General features: G+C 45.1%; 3 protein-coding genes and 1 non-coding gene across 5 annotated transcripts; 2 read left to right on the top strand and 2 right to left on the bottom strand.

Moving 5' to 3' along the window:
• Positions 1-1,305: 1,305 nt before the first annotated feature.
• LOC114842958 (zinc finger protein 583-like) lies at positions 1,306-2,600 on the bottom strand. Its single transcript, XM_029129075.3, has 2 exons — positions 2,307-2,600; positions 1,306-2,208 (listed from the first exon to the last, which is right to left on the bottom strand). The coding sequence occupies exons 1-2, from the start codon at positions 2,467-2,469 to the stop codon at positions 1,586-1,588; spliced, it is 786 nt and encodes a 261-aa protein (XP_028984908.1). The 5' UTR covers positions 2,470-2,600; the 3' UTR covers positions 1,306-1,585.
• Positions 2,601-3,494: 894 nt separating this feature from the next.
• Positions 3,495-6,912, bottom strand: tpi1b (triosephosphate isomerase 1b). Its single transcript, XM_029129082.3, has 7 exons — positions 6,702-6,912; positions 5,182-5,305; positions 4,968-5,052; positions 4,714-4,846; positions 4,487-4,572; positions 4,273-4,360; positions 3,495-4,196 (listed from the first exon to the last, which is right to left on the bottom strand). The coding sequence occupies exons 1-7, from the start codon at positions 6,808-6,810 to the stop codon at positions 4,078-4,080; spliced, it is 744 nt and encodes a 247-aa protein (XP_028984915.1). The 5' UTR covers positions 6,811-6,912; the 3' UTR covers positions 3,495-4,077.
• Positions 6,913-7,664: 752 nt separating this feature from the next.
• Positions 7,665-7,720, top strand: LOC114843788 (U7 small nuclear RNA). Its single transcript, XR_003783644.1, has one exon. It is a non-coding gene; the product is annotated as a U7 small nuclear RNA (small nuclear RNA).
• Positions 7,721-8,038: 318 nt separating this feature from the next.
• On the top strand, positions 8,039-17,641 carry lpcat3 (lysophosphatidylcholine acyltransferase 3). Of its 2 annotated transcripts, XM_029129025.3 has the most exons (13): positions 8,039-8,468; positions 10,818-10,925; positions 11,599-11,705; positions 12,128-12,221; positions 12,393-12,430; positions 12,951-13,129; positions 13,241-13,349; positions 13,434-13,520; positions 13,763-13,926; positions 15,313-15,460; positions 15,714-15,869; positions 15,997-16,140; positions 16,255-17,641. In XM_029129025.3, exons 1-12 carry the CDS (start codon positions 8,384-8,386, stop codon positions 16,114-16,116), a joined length of 1,395 nt encoding a protein of 464 aa, XP_028984858.1. In that variant the 5' UTR covers positions 8,039-8,383; the 3' UTR covers positions 16,117-16,140; positions 16,255-17,641. The 2 variants fall into 2 exon arrangements, with proteins under 2 accessions (XP_028984858.1, XP_055359085.1); XM_055503110.1 differs by lacking the exons at positions 8,039-8,468; positions 10,818-10,925 and adding an exon at positions 10,956-11,369.
• The last annotated feature ends 114 nt before the right edge of the window (positions 17,642-17,755 follow it).

The following is a 17,755-nucleotide window of genomic DNA, read 5'->3' as shown; positions in this document are numbered from 1 at the left end:
GTGGGATTTGTGTTACATGGTGTTACAAGGCGACGGCAGCAGAGGAGAGAGCTTTAGCAAACTGAGTCATTCATGTACCTGCATATCACACAAACACAGAGGACTCGAACAAAACAGGGTCAGAGCAAAGTTCCTGGGTTAAATGTGCTTGAATTAGGTTTAATAATATTTCGCTTCTCGGGGAAAATCAGAATCAGCATCCACTCCCTCATCCATCAGGAATCACCTGGAGCCAATCAGCCAACTTTGGTTACTTCCAACCAAACAACCAAAATGTTTCCCAAAGATTCCCACAAACTTTCTACAGTGCATTAAGACAGATCCGCTCAACTGCTCCTGACTCCTCATGTGAACCTGAGCAGCAGGTTCAGTTTAATCCACATTTCCCGTTTCAGAGACATTATGGGGCGGTGGTTTTAATTGTCTGCTCCGCTACACTCGTTCTGAGTGGTTTACTGCACAGAGCACCTGCGCGTGCGTCCATGAGGGCTCTCCACCGAGTGAGTATCGCCTGTGATAATAATCCAGTTCAACGAGATGTTCCCAAACACGATGAGGATGAAGTGACGTCCTCGAAACGCGCCGCACTTATTATCACCAGCTCAAGCAAACGGAGTGAGCGCGCTCCGACTCTCGGGGAAGGCCTCTATCCGTCCGTGCTTTACTACCATGTGCTGGGAGGTTCAGTGAGCATGCACGACCTTTGGGACAAACCCAATGTATTTACAGGCACGTTTGCCAGAGCTGCGTGAGTTTGAACGTGACTGCGCGGAGGCACAGCCAGGACATTCAGTACCCGGCGCCACCAGCCCACTTTTCAGCAGCCACCGAGCTAAAATGAATCACTTTCTACCTACTGTTTCTGTTTCGGCCCATAAGCCGATAACTTCCACCACTAATGGTGCCTGGTGTAAGTCTTTAACTCGTATGGACTGCTGAGAGATTCCCCTTCAGCCCATTAAACACCAAGTGTGCAACAAGATCTTTGAAAGTACAAGGTGAAGATTCACTGGATACAAAATCTATGCTAAAGAAGCTTCCAGTCCAGTATTGAACCGTTCCTCAACAGACGATTACGAGAAGCAAAAACACAAAAGGACTTATTATGCTGAGTAATATCACTTCCTACTGATCTGAGGTCTGTGCAGTGGCAAAATGTGGCTGTAACACTGTTACTGCCACCTGCTGGAACACAGTGAATTAAAAAGCACAGAAAAATACCACATCCACCGCATTCATTCATTCAGTTTTATTCTGGAAGAACACATTTTCATTTATTGGTGTATATGAAAGTAGATCAGAGACTGTAGTCCTAACATTTATTTGCACTTAATGAAACAAAGCTTTTGTTTCTGTGCAAAAAGGCAAAATCAGGTCCAAAGCACATTTCACAACATCATTTAAGAATTAAAAAAACGTTATTTTTCCCACAGTGGGAAAAATGCATTTACAAATGAAACATATAAAGACGATATTACATTTTTGTTTACCCACACTGGATGGCTGATAATGAAATCCTACATGAATCAGAGGCAATAACAACATAAGTAATCTAAGTTTAATTCCAGTGTCCCACAGCAGACAGTCATACAGGCACGTCCTCCCTCTTGTGAACGCTCCTCATGTGACGACCCAGCGACTCCATCCACTTGAAGGACTTCCCGCACTGACTGCAGATGAACTGCTTGCCCTCGGTGTGGATGGTCTGGTGCCTGTTCAGGGCGCTGGTGGTGATGAAGGTCTTTCTGCATATTTCACACCTGTACGGCCTCTCGCCCGTGTGCGTCCTGATGTGGGCCGCCAGGTGGGAGCAGTTGCTGAAGCGCTTCTCGCACACGGAGCAGCTGTAGGGTTTGTCCCTGGCGTCGTCGCTGCTGCTGCTGCTGCTGTGGTAGAAGTGAAAGGGCAGAGGTGGCTCCTGCAGACTCAGCTTCGGGCCCGTGGGGGACGAGATGAAGTCCTTCATGTCGGACTCGAGGCCTTCCAGCTGCTCCGCGTCCTGCTCCATCCAGAAATCCCTGTGGCTCTTCTGCTGCTCCTTCTTCACCTGCGAGGGTTCCGGCTGCTCCTGGTCCACGTCCTCCTCGCTGTGCTGGGGCTCGGGAGCCTCTGCTATGAGAATGGACTGATGCTGCTCAGGGGGAGGAGGAGGATGATGATGGGAGGAAGGCTGCAGCTGGGCTCCAAGGCATCTGCCAACCCGGGGATCTAAACGGGGGGAAACACGGAATCAGAAGCATTTCGACGTGAACTAGAATGAACGCAGGCGTCACGAGGTGTCATTGGACTTTTTCATTCAAACGCACCTGACTTGAGGAGCTTCAGCTGCAACCGGAGACGGGTGATTTCTAAATCTTTCGAACGGGAAATCTCCTCTTTGTACTCGGCTATCGTCTTCTCCACGGCTCCGAATATCTCCTCCGCGGCCGCGGCCAGCCGCTCGTCGAGGAACGCCTTCAGCGAGTGCATTTCGGACACTATTACGGGGAATGAAGAGCGCCGAGTTGCTCTTTGGGGGCGTCTTTCTTGCGAGTCCGCGAACGTCACGCTCCGCTTGTAAACACGGACATGACACTGAAAGCCACGCAGGGTTCGGTGCGACGCACCAGCGCCCCCTGCGGGACCGGGGGCGCAGGGCACGCGCCTGCTGGACGCGTGCGGTACTGCCTGCAGGAAAAGGTGTTCCGGTGGTAGCAGTACAACACGTTTATATGTATCAAATATAATCACTGCAATAAAATATGTAATTTTTATTAATTTAATTTAGTTCTAGTAATATGGCAGTCAGCCTGATATCAGAAAAGCAAAACAACGCAATACATGACTATGATATATCATCTGGTTCATAATTTTTTTCCTCATTCTCAGTCATTAGCTGTAATTATACACAGTGCGGGACTTTTGGCCAGATCAGTGAAGTGCACGTGTGGGACAGCACCACAGGACAGGACCTTTGTTGCATCACACATCTCATTCTTGCGCTGAGATTCTATATTGTGTTGAAAAATACAGGAGGCATCATAAAACTGGACTATAGCAGACTTTTACTGTGTGGCCAATGGAGAGTGTGAAGTATTAGAGGCTGGTTGGTAATCGGAGAACATCCGTCACACGGTAGACCTGCAGTGGGGATAGAGCTGAGTTTTAACAAAGCAGACGTGGTGATGAATACTCGCCCTGTGTTTTGGGTTTTCATTTACAATTTAACAAGTGCAGAGTTGTAATTGGAAAAAAAACTATTCTCCCCTGATCCATGAATCTTTCATAGCAGCATATTTTCATTTAGTCAGGATAAAAATAGCAGTCAGTTGCTCCTCTGCATGGCATTGTCTTAGAAGGAGTGAGCGCCTGTAACCTGATACGTGTTGAAATTACCAGTGGCACAGCCATCGTGCATGCACAATGAAGGACCTAAACCTAGCCATCCAACCTAGTTGTATGTATTCTGTCAGAGAGCATGGTTATTTAAAAATAGAAGGAACAAAACACTGGGACAATGTCTAATCAGTTTATTATAATGTTTCCTTACAGTCTTCCCACTGTAACACAATATAATTACCATATAATGGAAACCTCCCTCATGGCTAAACAGCCAAAGAGAAAGTAGAACATGCAGATCTACAGGGGGATGAAAGCCACAAAACATCATAATTACACAAAGAGACACCAGTATTAAAAAGACAAAAGACTCTGATTGACAAGAGCGGTGACACTGCTCACACATGAAAGTCTGTAAACTTTTCAAGTAAAGGCGCCGACTGCTGGTCCACCTCAGGGTGTAACCGTCAGTCTTTACAGCTTGAGCACTTTGTGTGGAAGTTGGTATGAAACAGACTTTTCTCAGTGGACTAACTCTTTTCAGTGCAGTACAGTGAATGCGTCAACCTGTCCCTTTTCTTCACAACTAAATATACTCCAAAACATAATGAGAAAGGAAAAGGAGGGAATGACATCATTACACAAATACTTTGAATGAGGGGAGGAGAACTAAGTGCTGATGTAACTGGATCGTCTGAATGAGGTCGGCCTCTGATCATCTGGACACAGTCACCTTGCAGCTGCCCGTTTCTTTTTCCTCTATGCCTTAGCGTTGATGATGGCGACAAATTCTGGCTTGAGGGAGGCTCCGCCCACAAGGAAGCCGTCCACATCCTTCTGCGAAGCCAGCTCTTTACAGGTGCCACTGGTGACAGAGCCTGAGAACAACAAGGCTAATGAGCACAGATCTGACAATGGAACAAGAACAGTCAGCGACTCGTCACCTTGACTGACCTCCATAAATGATCCTAACAGAGTTAGCAACAGCCTCAGACACGTTGGTCTTCAGCCACCCCCTCAGCTTCTCATGAACCTCCTGGGCCTGAAGAATCACACAGGAAACAGATACTGTATGTCATGATGGGTTTGAGTAGGAGAATGTTGTAGTAATTATAAGAACAACAAGATGAAGATGAATCTGTAAATCCACAACGTTTCAAACAGTTACCTGCTGTGGGGAGGCAGTCTTTCCGGTGCCAATGGCCCACACAGGCTCATAAGCAAGCACAACCTTGCTCCAGTCCTTTACATTGTCTGCAAAAGAGACAAAAGAAAAAAATGATAAGACCTGAATTTGTATTTCACAAGACTTCTGATTTCCAGTGTGCACAAAACGTGTTTAAGGTCTCTAGTAAACGACTCCTGTCCACAGTGAGGCCATCAAGGATCTCATACCTGCAATGACCTTGGTCTGTTCAAAGACGACCTTCTCGGTGATGCCGCCCTCTCTCTCGTCCAGCTTCTCGCCGATGCAGGCGATGACGCCCAGACCGTTCTCCAGAGCGTGGGCTGTCTTCTGGCCTATGAGCTGACACAACGACAGGCACAAGTCTGATCACAACGTGCACATGCACACGCGCGAGGATCCTACAGACATTGATAAACTTGGTGCACGAGCGAAGAAAAGGACAAAATCCATCCAGCATTACCTCATCGCTCTCACCGAAGACATGGCGCCGCTCCGAGTGTCCGAGGATCACCCACTCCAACCCACAGTCCTTGATCATTGCAGGGCTGTTAACAGATACAGTATAAAAAACATCTGTTCTAATACTCAGACGTATTGAAAACAGTGCATTTATGATGTACTGTAACATAATAACCAAAATATCTGAAAAGCGGCCAAATGGAGACTCAACGAACCTGATCTCCCCAGTGAAGGCACCCTTGGGAACTTTGTAGCAGTTCTGAGCAGCCACACCAAACTTACGGTCCAGCTTGGACCTGACGAAGTCCAGGTAGATAGAAGGAGCACCGCAAACCACCTCTATTAACGCCAAAGAACAGAAGGACGCATAAATGAATTTAAAAAATTACATTAGCAATTGTACTCAACAAAATTCATCAACAACATTGTTTAATGCCACAAATGCACAATTGCTAAACTGTTTTATTAGGAAACACTATGATGTCACTGTTTGACAGTGATACAGTTTACACTTTATATAAACATAAAATGTTTGCCCTCGTGTGCAAACACGACTTTATCAAAGTCAACAGCTGCACAGTCTGCACAGTACAGTAAAGGCAGGACACTGACATTCACTATGTAACTAAACCTTTGGGGTCACGAGAGGCTATATTAAACAGCCCTCGTTATTATTGGTTTGGTAAAAGGTCATTTGTTCCCAGCGTCGCTGCACCAAAGGCCTGGGTTCAGCCTCCGAAAGGTCGACGGCGAGGCTGCATTCTGGAGAAGCCAAGGAAAAGTCAGGAGCAGGGGTTCAAAAGGTCAAATGGACCGCATTAAATATTCAACACGGATGAACTCTGACTTTAAAACTCCGCAGAGGGGCTACTGGGGAAAAGCCAGCTTGAGTTTCAGTCTGGCCCTGCGAGTGGGCGGATTCGATAATGGAGCAAGGTCCAGGGAAAGAGTCAGGCCAGTATGAGCCAGGATCAGGCCTGTGTCTGCTCTGCTGTGACAGTTGCATAACAGCGGCGAAGGAGCAGCACAGGCGCTGACAGCGGAAACAGGCCTAGACACAGTCGGAGCCTGTCTGCCGGGATCTACAGTAACATGCACGTATAAAATACAATGATAGAGGTGTTCTAATCCATCTGTAGCATAGAAGGAGATAATGTCTACTGATGCATTCAGGAGCCTTGGGAAAACAGAATACTCGCGTGTTTTCCCAGAGATTGCGGTGTTTATTACGCGCTTAATCAACTCTCAGGTGGAATCGATAAACTTCGTTGAATAAACTTCAGACGGGTTACAGGTCGCTATATTTGTCATCACCTCTCTTACTGCGCAGCGATAAAGGAGCAGCACCACTTGCGGCTTTCCGGCAGAGGCAGAACAGGCTGCTGGTGTACGTGCTGCCGCGAACGCACGCCCGCCGCCGACATGTTGGCGTCCGTGCGCCTCGTCGGTAATCGGGCGTCCCTGTCTGCGTTGGTTCACGCGTTCTGCTCGCACCGGTGGCGGATTGGGCAAGACGTCAAACGGAGGAGACTGCGGTGTTAAGCGTGTCATTGAATGAGCCATTTTGACTCTGGATGGAAACCCGGTTCTCGCGTAAAGAGGAAACGAAACGTGAACACGTAACGTTAATCAAAATCACGACAATATGACTTGAAGCACGTGCAAACACGCACAAAAACTGAGAGGTCAACACAAAAAGGAGGCACCTGCTGAAAGGAGCCTGAAACCCTCTTACCGACATTGGGGTCCACCTTGGCTCCGTTCAGGGTGTCGATGAGCTCCCCAAGGCTCTTCTTGTCGCCGTTCATCTTCCAGTTTCCACCAACGAAGAATTTCCTGGACATGTTTGCGGGTTTTTGTGAGGTCTTTTCTGACAATTACAACCGTATCAACTGTCCACTAGGGTGCACCTCGACTGAGGGAAAGAGCAAAAGCGAGAGAGCAGCTCCGTGTATTTATAAAGCTGAAAATGATAACCCCTCCTCAGGCTGGTCTCCATTGGTTTACGACAGCACGCCCTCAAACGCATCTCCCCATTTGAGGAAGGGGAAAGCTTAATGTCACGATGCGTTCAAGGTCATCGCGTATGTTACTGTAATATAGCTGAAGCCCTACTGTGTAATGTATTCTTACGGATGACAAATAGGCTTAATATGTTTATTATTATTTTACTAAGTACATCAAACATTAGTAGATAAACAAAAAAATAATAAAAATCGGTATTTGTTCAGGCCACTTTTTTCTGGTCAAACATCCGGTGGTCCTCTTCTTCTGGTTGCAAATGTTTTTTTCGTTATTTTTGCAAAAGTCAAAAGTCACTTCCCCTCCAGTGCACCAAATGACACTCGTTCACAAGACCCAGCATCACTTTTTTAAATAATTTGATAAGTAGCGGCGCCGAGTTGCTGACAACCAATGCCCCGCCCCTTTGGGCATGCATTGATCTGATTGGAAGGCAGTTCAACCGGTTTTGCATACCCAAGATGCAAAGCGGCAAAACAGACTCCTTATGTTAGTATATTTTAAACGTAAATTGTTAATTTGGCTACATAAACCATCGAATAGATGTATGGTCTTTTTTTCTGATGCTATATCAATTTTATGTTGCTTCATAAACGAGGACGAATCTAACACCATGATAACGTGGAATATGATGGTTGTACTACTCAGTTTAGCAAGCCCGTATTAAGCAACACAGGAATATTTGCTCTTTAGATATTTCTCTAGCAGGTTTCTCTAAAAAGAGAAGCCCACTAAATCTGTTGAAAAATAATGAACGTATCAATTAATGATTCAACCAGACACGTTTATTGTTTGCTCGACGTGTTTTGCTCAGTTGAATCCAGTGTCATCCTGTTAGCACTGGAGCTGTGCTGTTCAGCCCAGTCTAATATATCTCCACATTCGCTAACCATATGCATGTTAGGAGCCTCCCACCGTGCTGTGTGCGTGTTACCGCAACCACGTGACCGGCCATCACCCAATCATATCAATAATGCACACGGATTCAAAATAAGAACAGCATTGACATTCCAGGCTACTTCCCTAGTTCTATGGCGGTGCAGCCAACGTCGCCGTTAAACCACAATGTCACCACACGGGGGCACTGTCGCATTACAAAACCACGAGGGGTTCCTTACGAAGGCTTTATCGCTAAAACATTTAATGCACTACAGTGACACAGTTCGTTACATAATCCAGGCTGGGTTGCTTAAAGGGCCGACCACGGCCTTTGGCCCCGAAGTGTTACGATTATAGCCGATAAAACTATGCCAAAGGGGGGAGAGTCCGGTAGACGGGGCGGAGAAGGGCCATACGGTTTAACTGTGTGTGGATGCGCTGGGTGGGTGAGTGTCTTGAGTCAGGACCGCTAGCTGTCTGCACCGACGCCAGCGAACGTTTCCGCCCACAAGAAAGATGGCGGCTCCCTTGCTGGAGAAACTGTCCGAGTCTCTAGGTTCTCCGGAGCCAGCAGTTCGACTCATCTTGTCTATTTTAACCGGTAAGTGGACCGCTCGCTCCGCTAGCCGGCCCGCACCGGCGGCGGCTTCAATGAAGGTCGCCGCTCTCGCCGCTGGTTCTACCTGTCACCGCTAACAACGGTTAACTGTCACTCATTGCCCCGGACCGCACCGCACCGGGGCGGTGCGGGTTCGTTGTCACCCTGGGTAAACAGCGGAACGTTGCTTTTAAACAATCGGTGACGGGCTTCCAGGAGAGAAGCAACTATTCTCCCGGAGCCTCGAATTAAACTGGACGACGAGGCACCAACTTCGCCGGGACCCGCTGCCGCTGCCGGCGGCTAACTTGTGGCTGTTAGTTCACTGACACATGCTAACTTCTTAGTTTTTCCCCCCGTGCGCGCGCGTCGTGTCGAATATCGACCGGTTTGCTCGGCCTTAATCAAACGGCACCACATAATAAACCAGACAAGCGGGTCATGTGAGCGCGGAGCCAGCGTGCCCTCCTCCGCATAGATGGACCTGTTGTGGGTGGAGGATTAGCATGTTGTCTGAGTGGAGGTCAGTCTGTGGAAATAATCAGCTCTGAGCTTCATTACAGCGGCGCAGGTGCCGCGTTACGACTGGACCCGCTGTAACACCGGGCTGCTGCACGTCCACTGGGCTGAGTGGGCTGAGTGGACGGGGTGGGCGTCCTCCACGCTGCCCTCTCAGAACTTTGCTCTGACACATGGACGCGTCCCCCTTTCTTTTTTACAGACCGGTTAAGACACGTTTCCGAGGCCCTGCCCCGCACCCAGCGGAGAAGTGGGACACCCTCACGCGTGAACGCTCAAAATGAAGGGTTTAGGGCACAGGGGCGCTGGGACTGGGCCAGAGAAACCATGCAATGTTCATTTCTGCTGACCAGGAGGTCTGATTAGTAACTGGAAAAGTAACAGCACTCCAGTGAGGAAAAATACTTCATGTGCTACTGCACAAGTTCACTGAGGTTGAGGAAAGACAGTCAGATCAGACTAATGCCAATCCCCTGAGTCAACTGGTTGCACTGGTCTTGCTTAATGTGCACTTCCTGATATTGTAGATGTAGCTGCCGATAGTAGTACCACTGTTCTGTTGTTATACATAGGTTGACTTGACTTGGGCTCTGCTCAGCCCTCTGTTTTGCAACACGACTACAGTTGAGCGAAGGCCCAGCTTGCAATTTCCTGGTTTTTCCTCATAAATGGGCGTAAACGGGAAGAATCGTGACTGTTTGTCTCTGATGACCTAGAACTGGCGTCTTGATTGGTATTTGGACTCGCGTGAAGGTCCGATCGCAGACTATGCAGAAAGTCAGGGTAGCGCAAACAGTAGAGTTACTTAAAATATCAACAGCTCGGAGTCTATTTCACAAGGAGCTTTTAAGGCTGTATATCCAATTCAGGTGATTAGCCCTGCAGCAGCTTTACGCTTCATTAATTGGATTGTGAGTGTTTTAAATGGATAAGTCTGGTGCTGCAACGTGTTCTTAAATGTCATTAGACCTCATCAAAGGAAAACCACTTTCATTTTATTGATATTTCTGTACTTCTGCAACCACAGGCGCAGGCAACATGCCACGAAGAAGAACGGTACCCAATAAACAACAGCAACAATAATATTATATTTGCAGTTTTGGATGTTTATGGCAGTGGAGTTTGCCATAAAGTTTGGAGGTTAGATCAAAATAAACTACTGTGACCTTTTACGTCATAATGAAGGACAGCGTCACCCAGTGAACTGTGACTCACGCTGAATGTGTGTTTAGTTCTTGGAAAACAATGAAGATCTGTAGCTAATCAGGCTTTGACTGCACCAACATCACTAAGATGACCTCATTGTTAGTTTCACTTTTTCACAGAGATTAAGTGAAAAGAAAATACAAATATAGATTTTATTCTCATAATATTGAATTGGCCAGAAGGGAACAGAATGTTATTTACAGTTTCAGATGAGTTCTGATAAGTTCTAATTTTTAAGCCTTTTTTGTGCAAGAGATGGAGACGGACACATGCCTCTGATGTCCCCTCTTTGATTTCAGTTCTAGTTCAGTGATGTTGTCTGGAAGGACACAATCGGATGTCCTTGATCGTTTTCATCTGCTCTAACAGCTGATTGTGAGATCCTCCTCTGAGTCAAACTGTGGACAAGAACAAACTGAACCTGACGACCCTATGTAAAAATGTAACGTTATCGGTCTCCTTGAGACGCCAGATTTGCAGACACACACACACACACGCACGTCCTGCATGTGCACCACAAGGTCACGCTGGTGAAACCAGGAGGTGTTCACAGTAGCTCACTTGGCCGGTGTGAAAGAACACAGTGTCTGTCCACTAACAGAGCCTCTCTCTCCGTCTCTCCTGCAGGGTATCTTTGTGCCCTGGTGTACCGACATTTTCTGTTCTACAAGTCCACCACAGTCATCCACTTGTTCCACGTTGTCTCTGGACTGGCCCTCGGAGCATTCAACTTTGGTGAGACGAGGAGCTGGTTTAAGGCCGTGTAATGGGGATGGAACAGACGTCAACAACACAGCGACAAGTTTCAGTAACTGAAGTTTAGATCAGAAAGGAGTTGATTTCATATCCACTACCTGTTGTTGCATTGTTTACATGACTTAATACTTGCTGCTCTCTTCTTCATCAGCTTTAGTTGAAGATCTGTGCATGATAAAAAAAATCAATAATCAATAACATCCCTATGTAAATGTGCTGTCTTCTAACAGATTGGATCAGCAGACTTAAATCTGGAGCTTTACATCTGAATGTTAATGCTATTCAGTATTTTATGTCACACTCGTGTGGGCAGGATTCAAAGATGACCTTGCTAAGCATAACTAACTTCAGCGATGCTCTAAACGCTAACACTCGTTTCCTTCTTTTCTTATCCTTTGTGGCTGCACTTGGATGTTACAGCAGGTCTGTTGCCTTGTCTTTGTCGTTGTGGAGCGCCTTTTCCTCCAACACTGTTTGGAGAAGCTTATTTCCAGTCTGTTATCACGTACAGGCCATCATGTCATTGCATATCCTTCTCTGCCGTTGAACTGCGGAGAGGACATGCAGCTGTCGTGTCCAGTCTTCCAGGCCACACCTGACTGCACTCACCACCGTCTCCCCCCTCTGTCTCCCCCCTCTGTCTCCCTCCTAGGGTCTCAGCTCTGTCACTCCACAGTATGCGTCCTTGTGCAGTTCCTGATGCTGAGGCTCATGGGAAGGACAGTAACAGCCGTCCTGAGCAGCTTTACCTTTCAAATGGTGAGGCTCCCTCTGTTTTCCGTGTGTGCTGGCTTAATTTACAGCATTGGCCCCCGCCTGTCCAGAACCCGGCTTTCCCTGCAGTGCCTTTTACTGCAGCTTGTTTACAGCTACTTTCTGCAGCTGCATTTTTTGATTTTCTTTAATGACTTTGTTAATGCCAACAAACCGTTCACCTCATATGCAGCACAAGAACAATGACCTTCTTTTAACAAGCCATTTTATTGTTAAATAATTTTCTGAGTTTGATCAGATTAGACTTTATTAATGCCACAATGGGGAAATTTCTTTGTTTGCAGCCGCTATATAACATTGAACAAAAACATCAGACTGGAGCAAGATAGAGCAAAAACGGTATTAAATTAAAGTGCAGCTCATATTTAGACTTGCTTTGTGATTTCCTTCCCTTCCGTCCTCTGTAGTTATACCTGCTGGCAGGGTATTACTACACAGCAACCGAGAAGTATGACATCAAGTGGACTATGCCTCATTGTGTCCTCACACTTAAACTTATTGGTAAGTGTGTTATGACTCTGAAGCGCTCAGGTTACACAAACCCTGTTGCTTAATAACGGTGCAGCGCTATCTTACCATATTCTCTAGTGAGCGATTAATGTAGCGATAAGAAAGTTTGTTCTGCTCAACCTTGCATAGCTTCTAACACAAGATGCATTTTTTTAATTACAGGGTTGTCGCTTGATTACTATGACGGCAGGAAGGACGCTGTGAGTTGCTCATTATTCGTTGCACTTTGTTTCTTTCAATTTTTTTTGGCTTCAAATGTTCTTTGTTTGGACTATCAAAAAGTGGGAGACAATAGTTGTTCAAAGTTTGAAATAGATGATCATTGTACAAATGAAGAGCAAGAAGCTGCTACACTCGGCTACTGAATAAAACCAAACTATCGTTGTGAAGGTTCCAACAAACTTTAAACGTTAGTGCCTCACCACGACAATGTCCCAACACAGGACAAGTGGCGTATGGCAGGTTGTTTTGTTCATTTATATTCATTTAAGTATTTATTATGCTCATTTGTGTGTCTCTATTTAATGCTGTGTTGGTATGAGCTGTCATGTGATTGATATTATCTCCTAGTGAATGTCAAAGGTCACGTTTTTAGTAGTTAATGAGTATTTAGTGCAGTGGCTTCATAGATGGCCTATTTACCTTCTGTTCTCTCCTCTATGATATCTGTCACACTTCTGTTTTTATTGTTTCAAACCGTTCCACTTTATTAAATTTCAGTCCCAGCTGAGCTCAGAGCAGAAGAAGTCAGCGCTGCGGTCTGTGCCCTCTCTGCTAGAGGTGTGCGGCTTCTGCTACTTCTACGGCGGTTTCCTAGTAGGACCCCAGTTCACACTACGCAGCTACCAGAGGCTGGTGGCTGGAGAGCTGACAGACTGCCCTGGAAAACCTCCAAACAGGTGGAAGAGCCAGAAAATCTGAAGAGGAATAAGCTGTCGAGTGTTCAGGCCGCACATTTAACACCATTACTTTCTCTGGTTCCACCTCTTTCCCCTTCCCTTCTCTTTCAGCTTGATACCAGCTTTAAAACGGTTTGGTCTGGGCTTTGTCTGCCTGGTGCTATATGCAGTATTTAGCCCCTATTACCCAGACAGCTACTACTTAACAGATGAGTATGAGGTGAGACCGTACACTTACTGTACATGTCTCTGTGTGAGACAGTTGAAGTTGAAGCATCACCCTTTAACTCTGTTCTCTTCACAGGCTCAGCCGTTCTGGTATCGCTGTGCGTTTATCCTGCTTTGGGCTAAATTCGGTTTGTATAAATACGTCAGTTGCTGGGTAATAGCGGTGAGTACCCTCTTGGTCTGATTTTGCTTCCTAAAATATATCTATTTTTATAGAACATATAGTTCCCAACAGACCTTAGTTATGGAAAAGTCTCACCACAGCATGCTCATTTACATCATCAGCTTTGCACACATCCACATGTGAATTATTTAGTTTCATGGCTCCCCACGATCCAAAATAAGATTGTTGTGTTGCATGAGATACACACAAGCAAATAATGTTAAGCACCTTTTGTGTTGCAGGAAGGTTCATGTATATTATCGGGCTTAGGCTACAATGGGGTGGTGGATGGGAAGCACCAGTGGGACGCCTGTGCCAATATGAAGGTGTGGCTCTTTGAAACCACGCCGCTTTTTGGAGGAACCATTGCTTCCTTCAACATCAACACAAATGCCTGGGCTGCCAGGTCAGTGTTCAGCTGGAAATCTGTCTTGCTTATACTTCAGGTGGGGGTGTAAAAGTTAAATATTTACTTGGCTGATAACAGTGAAGTAGATGACAGTTCAGTCCGATATGCACATGTGGCAGTCATTCACAGAAAGGATGTGATGACAAATACACCTCTATCTGGAGGTGTTTTTAATGGCTTGAGACTCGTCACGGGAAGAAGTCAAGTCCTCATTGGGTAAAAAAGGTGGATGGAGAGTGAAAAGCTGATAAGGCTGGAGAAATGCAGGTTTGTCAACACATTAATAAATCAGATGGCATCTGGTTGACAAAGTGCTGTGGTTAGAAATAAAACAGTTGTCTCCTAAAATAGTTTCCGTCCCAAAAAACATGGTGTTCAGCAGATATGAGAGTAGCCTTTAGTTCCTAATTAAAACCAAGGTAATTTGCCAGTGAACAGCACCTTTGGGATAAACATGGGGAGTTGTCACAGATATTTATAGTTGTATATGCACACACGCGCACAATAAATAAGCCTCAGTTGTTGCTGCAAGTTCACATGATACACAACTTAAACACCACCGTGCATCAGTGAAGCTGTACTAATTAAGGTTTATTAATCCTCCAACTAAGAACTAAGTAAAAGTGTCTTTTATAAAAAAAAAAATCTACTCCTTTCTGTTTGCATAGAGAAAATTTAATTGAAGATCATTTTAACATGAGTATTAAGGGCCGGCTCATTTAGATAAATGACTGGTGATGATAATTCCTTAATCAGTTCTCATTAAACATGCAGAAGAGAAGTGATGCAGCAAGCGATTACAAGAGAAAACAGTGTAAACTTCTGTTGATGTTTGCTCCACACAGATGTGTTTAGTCGCTCACTTTCTCTGTAAATAACTGACCGAACCACTGATCTCTGCATTTGGTCATATTTCCTTCGTATCCAACACTAGCCTTTCCTCTTAGCCCAGCGTGGGTCTATGCTGTTCACCCACACCTCATTTGTAGCATTGCACACAGTCACAAACATGAGGTTTAATGATGCTGTAAAGGCCCTGGACTTATTTGTGTGACCCTGCTCTCTACAACCACTCTTACATCTTCTCACCGTGTGAATTAAGGGGAAAGAAAAACACTGCTTTGGGGATTTGAAAAACAATGTATGAGCACGGGTGTAAGATTTTATAACGCTGTGCTCTGGGCCACCAGAGTACCCTTGTAGGGAATGTAAAGTTGCTGAAAGGATTTATTATAACTTTAGTTGCTATGCAACAACCACTTCCATGTCAGCGAGTGCTCGCAGTGCAGACTTGGTACCTGAATTCTGGCTGTGTGGATGTTTTAAGTCAAAAATTGCAGATGCAAAAGTCTTGACTCTGTTTTTTCTCTTCCCCTTTTTCAGACATGTCTTCAAGCGTTTGAGGTTCCTGGGCAATAAAACCCTGTCTCATGTGACCACACTGTTCTTTCTGGCCATTTGGCACGGCCTGCACTCTGGATATGTCTTGTGCTTTTCCATGGAGTTTTTGATCATTATTGTAGAGAGACAGGTAGGTCACTATATCTGATAATTATACACTTGATGGATACAGTTCTCGCCTGATGTTATTTTCTCAAAAGATACAACTTCCAACCTATAATTTATTGTCACCTAGAGTCACTAGCTAATAAATAGTACAACACTATTGATCAGATGTACCTCAGTGCTGGATGAGCTTGCAGTTAAACACTGACCACTGAGAGCTTGGCGCCAGTTCATTATATCCCCATCTTTTACGCTGTTTGGCTGCGTGTGCATGGCAGGCGCAGGCTCTGGTGAGGGACAGTCCTGCGCTGACGAAGCTGGCCAACAGCTGGCTCTACCCCCTCATCTACGTAGTGCAGCAGCTGATCCACTGGCTCTTCATGGGCTACTCCCTGGTGCCGTTCTGCCTCTTTGCCTATGACAGATGGCTCAAGGTAACTCAACCTTACCATCAGGAGAGGAATATGTTGCCAATCACTTTTACCTTCATTAAGCTTGGTGTCACCGGCAGAAAAACCTGTAAATAAACTTAACTTTACTTATTTTATCTTTGTTTTGCAGGTGTATTCATCCATCTACTTCTGCGGTCATGTATTCTTCCTCACAGCCTTTTTAATCATGCCGTACCTCCGTAAGGCACTGGTGCATAAAAAGGAACACAGCCAGAAGAAGGAGGAATAAAAATGTGTACTAAGGTTTTGCATGGTGAGCAGCTAAACGCTTTGTTTGGCTCAATTTATTATTATTTTTTTAATCTGGAATTTTGCTTTCGTCAATTCTGTGGTAGGAACAAATTACAAGTGTGCTTTTGTTTTTCAGGTTCATCAAAGGCTCAAACTCCACTCAAGGGAACTGTGACATTCAAGGAGCAGAATGGAAAATATTTTAAGGCCTTCAGTAATATATAAATATATATATATATATATATATGACCATGTGAAATAAATTTCTATATATTTTTGTGTTTTAAACAGGAAAAGTGTTTTTATAAACATTTGGAGAAATGTTTACAGGACATTACCGTCGTGCCACATGGGGTAATTGTGAGCCAATCAGGGGTGATTTCCTGTTTTGTTTGTCATTTTATTTTGTTAAGTCATGTGGAACTTCATGTGGAACTTCAGAGACTTTTATATGCTGTCGACCGGGCCGTGTGCGTTTGTTCGGTTTCTCCCTTTCACCGCATTAATAGCAACAAGCCTTCACAGGAGGTTTAAGCACAGTGCCAGAGGTTCGAATGGAATAACACAACTCACCATGCTTTGTCCAACGTAATAATTAGGGAGGGTGTTTCTTTAAAATCGCTGCCAGTGGTTACACAAGCACTGTAAGTAAATCCCACACTGTAAACTAACACCTGATTTAAAATGGCCTTGTAACAATGAATGTTTCTACAATACACTTGTTTTGGAGATCAGTTTGATTCATGATGGGAGAGGGGGAGGTGATTTTTATAGAGTTTTAACCGCTTTTATGAAAGCAAATTTTGTAGCTTTGGATAAGATTTCAGTAATGGATTTCCACGTGTTCTCGAGCCTTTCTGTGTTTTTATTCTTTCTACCTTTATGTCCTCTTCTCTTCATCTTCCACCACTCCTGTTCCTGTCTGTCTTGATTTAGCTCTGAAATACACACCCAGTCATTTCATGAAGAGACTTGCACAGCTCCCAGACATGCAGTCACTACAGCTTTAACAGTTGAGCTTGCGTGGATTCTGTGACTGGAAGGAAGAAGTGTTGTTATTTTTTTGTTCAATACGTGATCTCATTTAATGCTGGAAGCAAAGATATACATGTTGAATTTAGTTTCACCTCTGACCTGCTCTTTGTTTCTGCTTCTAACAGCAGGCGTTAATTAAACAAAGAACAATAATCCCACCCTGCTTCAGGGACACTTGTTTATTTTGTATTTAATAGAATTCTTTGGGGCTGTACTGACGCAAGCCCAGTTCTGCTGCTGCTGTCCCTTCAGTGATGCTGATACATGTACACATATTATATACAGGAAGAAGAAGCTTCCTGTAGCAGCAGCCCAGGGTTTGGTAATATTTATACATGACATGGTGATCAATAATTAATGTGAGTTGCTTGGTTGTTTCTGACTTTTTGCCTTATTTCTACCAAATGTACAAAGGAAACAGAAACTTGTGGGGGGTGACTTTCAAATACAGTTTTATAATGTTAATTAAATTACTGCATTTTAAGAAAGGACTGTTTCATGTGTCTGAGCTGTTGAGGGTGCGTGTGTTTGCATGCCCCGCTGCCGTCTCCCGTTTAACACGAGCGCAGGCCGGAGAGGGGTGATATGACGTCATTTTGCAG

This window comes from Betta splendens, chromosome 16 (assembly GCF_900634795.4).
Source record: "Betta splendens chromosome 16, fBetSpl5.4, whole genome shotgun sequence".
NCBI classification, from domain to species: domain Eukaryota; kingdom Metazoa; phylum Chordata; class Actinopteri; order Anabantiformes; family Osphronemidae; genus Betta; species Betta splendens.
This window is presented reverse-complemented; position numbering and strand designations above follow the sequence as displayed.

Coding starts and splice junctions, on each gene's coding strand:
- LOC114842958 (XM_029129075.3), bottom strand. CDS start 2,469: ATGCACTCGCTGAAGGCGTTCCTCGACGAGCGGCTGGCCGCGGCCGCG. Junction 2,209..2,306: donor GCTGAAGCTCCTCAAGTCAG/GTGCGTTTGAAT, acceptor CCCCCCGTTTAG/ATCCCCGGGTTGGCAGATGC.
- tpi1b (XM_029129082.3), bottom strand. CDS start 6,810: ATGTCCAGGAAATTCTTCGTTGGTGGAAACTGGAAGATGAACGGCGAC. Junction 4,573..4,713: donor ACAGACCAAGGTCATTGCAG/GTATGAGATCCT, acceptor TCTCTTTTGCAG/ACAATGTAAAGGACTGGAGC. Junction 4,361..4,486: donor AGACTGCCTCCCCACAGCAG/GTAACTGTTTGA, acceptor GTGATTCTTCAG/GCCCAGGAGGTTCATGAGAA.
- lpcat3 (XM_029129025.3), top strand. CDS start 8,384: ATGGCGGCTCCCTTGCTGGAGAAACTGTCCGAGTCTCTAGGTTCTCCG. Junction 11,706..12,127: donor GCAGCTTTACCTTTCAAATG/GTGAGGCTCCCT, acceptor CGTCCTCTGTAG/TTATACCTGCTGGCAGGGTA. Junction 13,350..13,433: donor ACTTAACAGATGAGTATGAG/GTGAGACCGTAC, acceptor TTCTCTTCACAG/GCTCAGCCGTTCTGGTATCG.